Below are 5,390 nucleotides of genomic sequence, written 5' to 3' on the forward strand. Positions count from 1 at the left end.
TATATATATATATATATATATATATATATATATATATATATATATATACATATATATATACATATATATTAGCAGAATAAACTCGAAACCGAAGCAGGAATATAGAGCTTTTCTGCCGTGCAGTCTGCCGTGTCATCGCCACGCCAAGAGACGCCGCAAACGAAATAGATAGATGCCGACTGAGTTAGTGTTCCTAGCGGTATTTCTCTGCTTATAATGAAGTACCTTTACGTGTGTAATGGAGTGCATTTAGGTGTATACTGGAGTGCATTTAGGTGTATAAAGAAGTACATGTATGTGTGTAGTGGCGTATATTTAGCTGGAAGACCCCGCGCCACTGCACGCGTATCGATTCAGCTGCAACACCCATCTCATCACATTGTCTGTATTTCATGTCTACTGTACAGACTGCACGTCGCTCCCCTTTCATTATAAAAACTAGACAACTGCATGCTTTCTTGTTTTCTTAGTCAATTATACATAAGTGTACGGCAGGGCCCCTGCAACAACACGGGGGCCCCTCTCTGGGGGCCCCCCACCACTGTAGTGGGAACGACCCCACCATGGTCGGGGGTGTCTTCTGCCTGTCTGCTTTGTTTTCCCTTCAACTTTCATCTTTTTAATTGAATAAATTGATTAAAATTTTCTTCATTCTGAGACGGAGATTCCCCCGTGGCAACGCGTTGAGGTGCTGGGCCGACAAAAACAGGAAATACAGAATACGGTAGAGAGCAAGCAGAGCAGAAGACAGAAGAAGAATGTTTGCAGATGCTGTTGAGAATGGATTGGCCGATATTTCTCTTTCCTGTCCTTCAGAACCTGCCTCTTCTCTTGGAGAGGGTGCAAGGGTCGACGGCTGCAGCTCTGAGGGGATTCATGAGAGGGGGAGTGAGTTGCTGCTGTCTGCGCTGGAGCGCCTAGAGGGAGTGCATCTGCTGCCTTGTCACATCAAATACACCGGTTTCGCTTCCGTTGCTGAGCGATTCCAACCAAGAAAAGTGCGCCCGCCTGCTGCAGCAGGCGTGTCTGCAGAGGAAGGAGAAGCAGCAGAAGAAGCAGCAGCAGAAACAGCAGAAGGAGAAACAGCAGCAGGAGAAGCAGCAGAAGGAGGAGATGCAGCAGGACTGGAGGTACTGCTGCATGGGCGTTGGCTGAAAGGGAAGGAGGAGCGCCTGGCCCCAGCAGACTCCTCTGCTGCCTCTGGCGCTCTTCAGGGTTTTGTTATGGCTACACAGGAGACGACCTGCTGCTTGGGGGAGCTGCGCAAGTCCTTCACTGCTGCTTCTGCTGCTGCTGCTGCTGTTGCAGCTTCAACTCCCGATCAAGACTGCGTGGTCACTGAAGAGATCCCCAGTACAGTCACCGCACTGCGCCCTCTGGCGGAATTCAACAAACTGTGGTGTGTACACACTGAAACCTCTTCCTGTAGTGTTTCTTCTGTGTGTAAGCCGCGACGTAACCACCTGAGCCTCACTGCTGCTTTCTTACTGCCTACTGCCGCTAATAAGGCTAGTGCTGCTGCTATGGTTTGCTGTGTGTGCACTGCAGCTACTGGCAGCAAGACCGCGAGCCTACGAGTGCTGATGATATCCCTCAGAGCCTTTTCTTTTTGCGAGCTATGGCCGCCGTACGTTCCTTCTCCCTATCTTGCGCTGTATATATATGCAGTGCAGTATTTGTCTACTTGCAGCTGCACTAAGGAATTACTGCTCTCTTTGTTGCGTGTTTCATGTATTCATGTGATCTGTATGCACACGTAAGACGGAGAGCACCAGCAACATGAATGCATTCATAGCCGCAGTTCTGCTCTGAGCCAAACGTGTTGTATGCAGCTGCACGACTACGAAGAGGAACTGAAGGAGTGAAGCTTGGGGGCAGGGAGACAGACTAAATATTCTCTCTTCTTCTCCTCCGGTGTACATCGAGCAGCACAAAACCTCAAGTTTTATTGTTATATATCATGACGTGCGGCGCCATGGCTCTTTGTTATTTCGTTAACACAAACAGGGGAGCCCCAGCAGCAGCAGGGGAGGCGGCGCTGGGTGCAGTAAAGGGGGAGGCATTCCTCCATGCGGGTTATACTGATGTTTGGTTGTTAGCTGCTTTGTCTTTCTTTTTCTCTCGTTAAGTCATTTGAAGCAGCTGAACTAATCGAGCTCTTCACTGCAGTCATCACTGAACTGAGAAGCACCGGCGACAGCGAGAGGGGGAGGAGGCGGCGGGTGAAAGGCATATTCGTTCTTTAGGGCAACATCCCGGTGTACACCTAGATCCCTGATGAGTTGCTTTGGGGTTAGTACTGAGGTGGTATTAGGCACAAGGACTGTCTCTCTGCTCACCAGTCCTCGAAGTCGTCGTTCTCTGTGTGCGCCTCGCGAGCCGCTTCAATGTCCTTTTCTACTTGCTGGTTAGCTCGTTTGCAGCAGCCACAGGAATATGCAGAAAAGAAGGCTACACACTCACTGGAGATACCGGTCTGACTTTCATGGGTTCAGCCACCTCCTGCAACTGCGGGCCTCTTGCCTCGTGAAACATCTTTGCGAATCGCCGCAGGTGGCTCTGCGCAGCACCTAGCTCCTCTTGCATTTCGGTGATCATGCTCGTAAACCCTTTTGGAGATTCGTTTTGCATTCCAAGGGAATGTCGGTCGTTAGAAACAGAACGGGGTCGCTTCATCGCTGTGACGGAGCTGCCGCCAGAGAGAACGGCTGAAACGGGTTGCGGGCGACGCATCCTCGCGCTGCCGCAAACGGGCAGAGCGAAGATGACAAACAACAGAGAGCAAAACATCTCCTGACAAGAGCAACATCATTATCTTCAAGTTTCCACATGCATCGCCAAAAAGTCCACTGGGCTGATCTTGCAGGTTTTGCTTTCATGTAGCCGCTTCACGAGGTACACGTACACCCGGAAACCCCCAGGAATCCCCAGCAGAGTGCAAGCATTTTCACGGCAGCATCACGACTAGCAGCGGGACCGTCGAAACGTGCATTACACCGTTTGCCATTAGGCAGTTTTGAGTGTACATACACTCGAATTACACCTCTACCGACGTATCCTATCCATGAATCTGCACGGTACATGCAGTCGGGGGGAAGCGCCACGAGCTCAGATGGTCTTTTTCTCAACGCACTACTTTGATTCTGCATCTCCGAGTCTTTGCTGCTTTCACCTGAATTCAGGCTAGTGTAGAATGGGCTCAATGCCTCTTCCTCATTGCTTTTTAGCTGATGAGATCTGGTCCTACTTGATGGACCCCAGACTCGTCAGAACTAGATCTGTTCTGGCTTAGGAAGCTGGCTGCAGCGTTTATTGTTCAACTCGTGCACGCACTTCATATTATATAAACACACTATACCTGTATCCCTTCTGTCAGCAACTGTACCTGTATCTATAGCTATATCTGCATCTCCTCTCCCCTGCGCTTCCTCCTCACCCCCGTCCACTGCAGTTGATCGCAAGCGATGGTTAGACAACAGCAGCTTCGTTGCGTAGGAGTGGAAGATTCGCCACGAATGGCCCAAGCGCCGCCTCAGCCCGCTTGCTTAGGTCACGGCATTCAGGTTGAACTGTTTGCAGCCCCGAAGGCAGCAGAGAGCNGCCTCAGCCCGCTTGCTTAGGTCACGGCATTCAGGTTGAACTGTTTGCAGCCCCGAAGGCAGCAGAGAGCGAACGGATGCGATGCAGGTTAACTGAGACAACAAGTGCAGTTGGCCTGCAGTTGCAGTGCACTTGCAGGGAGGCCTACGCTTGGCACAGCTGTTGCTCAGCTCAGCGTTTGCCTTACAGCTTCAGAAAGGCATATTAAATGCCTCTCACATACGTAATAAATATATAATATATATACATATATTTAGATGTATATACACGTTATAGGGTGGCTGCAGCAGCTGCTTTCGCGTCCGCTGCCACCCCAGATACTGTTATTCATAGCCTAAGAGAGCGAGTGCAATCATTCCGCCTATCAACGTCCACTTGATTACAGGGTAGTCGTTCAGAAGGATCGTGACCTGGCCAACGTAGGGGAGGTAGACAACGGTGGTGCCCATGATGCTGGAGTCCTTCAGCCACAAGTCTTTATCTGCATGCATGCATACATGCAAACAANGGTGGTGCCCATGATGCTGGAGTCCTTCAGCCACAAGTCTTTATCTGCATGCATGCATACATGCAAACAAGCCATGCAAAACGAGTGTTTTATATACTTATAACTGCAGAGCTGCAGCTGCAGCTGCAGCTGAGCTGAAACAAGCGTCACAAAGAAAGCAAAAACAACGGAATAAATAAGGCAAAACTGGCTGCTGCTGCTGCTTCTGAGCGTACTGGCATAGAGCCCCCTGTCATCGACGTTGTTGTTGTCTCCCTTCGTCAGCAGCCTCATTTCCCCCGCGCTGTTCGCATGCAGATTGAGGACGCGGTGTACAATGGGGATGTCTCTGCCTTCAACCTGAAGGCAGCCACAGCACCAGTACTAGCGCGGCTTAATCATATGGTTACACAAGAGGCCTCTGCAGTTATTCCTATGCAGCTCCTCTCCCTCTTGGCGACAGGGGATGAACATGAACAGGAGCAGCTCAGCTGTACAGGAGTCACCAGAACAGAGCCATGTGTGCTGCTCACCTTGAAAACTACGATGTCCCCCACAGCCGCTTTGGGGCCGTGATCCAGCAGAAAGAGAATATCGCCACGGCTAAAGGCAGGCAACATAGAGCCGCTCAGCACCACCACAACTGGAGATGGACTCCCCGCAGCCAACACCAGCACTTTCCATAGCATCAAAGCTGCACAAGCAACGAATACGCAGAGACAGATGAATGCATACATCCATGCATGCATGCAGTTCTTTGCATGCGTGACATCTGCATACATGCAGGAACAGTTGCAGGCCGCAGCGATGCAGACGCAACAGATGATGAACTCATGGGTTCGCTTGTGGGGCTTTCGGAGTTGAGCTGCATCTTGTCTTTGTTTGCTCCTGACAAAGGGGGATTTGCACTGGGGGCGCTTGACACGGTGTTTAATTAGAGAGGCACCTGAGAGGATGATGCAGCAGAGGCTGAGAACCGTGTGGACAGCATCTCGGGGTCTTCTGAAGAAATGCTGAACCTCCCTCCAGGCGGAAGCCCCGAGCTTCTTGATGTCGTTTAGCATCTCCTCGTCTTCTCCTCAATTCCACGCTCAACATATACCGCCTAGCCGGCCCAGCAGACAAAGAACCCGTTCAAGAGCTCACCTCCCCCAAGCGGGGGCAGCCAGACAAGCCCTCAGCTAGTAGGCAAGCCTCCCTCCAGATATGCTGCTGTTAGAGAAGGAAACAAAGGCCTCTCACGCGCCTCAAACTCTCGTTCCATCAGAGGGGCTGCCCTGGTATTTCCAGAGTCCAAATGCTT

General features: G+C 50.9%; 2 protein-coding genes across 2 annotated transcripts; one reads left to right on the top strand and one right to left on the bottom strand.

Moving 5' to 3' along the window:
• Nucleotides 1–758: 758 nt before the first annotated feature.
• On the top strand, nt 759–1,865 carry EMH_0010050 (uncharacterized protein; the record flags this gene model as incomplete). The annotated part of the gene is made up of 3 exons (XM_013498844.1): nt 759–1,399; nt 1,549–1,627; nt 1,833–1,865. 3 exons carry the CDS (start codon nt 759–761, stop codon nt 1,863–1,865), a joined length of 753 nt encoding a protein of 250 aa, XP_013354298.1.
• A 2,058-nt stretch (nt 1,866–3,923) lies between these two features.
• Nucleotides 3,924–5,151, bottom strand: EMH_0010060 (uncharacterized protein; the record flags this gene model as incomplete). The annotated part of the gene is made up of 4 exons (XM_013498845.1): nt 3,924–4,081; nt 4,324–4,447; nt 4,621–4,781; nt 5,034–5,151. 4 exons carry the CDS (start codon nt 5,149–5,151, stop codon nt 3,924–3,926), a joined length of 561 nt encoding a protein of 186 aa, XP_013354299.1.
• Between the last annotated feature and the right edge of the window lie 239 nt (nt 5,152–5,390).

Source organism: Eimeria mitis, genomic scaffold (assembly GCF_000499745.2).
Source record: "Eimeria mitis Houghton genomic scaffold, Emh_scaff376, whole genome shotgun sequence".
Classification (NCBI taxonomy): domain Eukaryota; phylum Apicomplexa; class Conoidasida; order Eucoccidiorida; family Eimeriidae; genus Eimeria; species Eimeria mitis.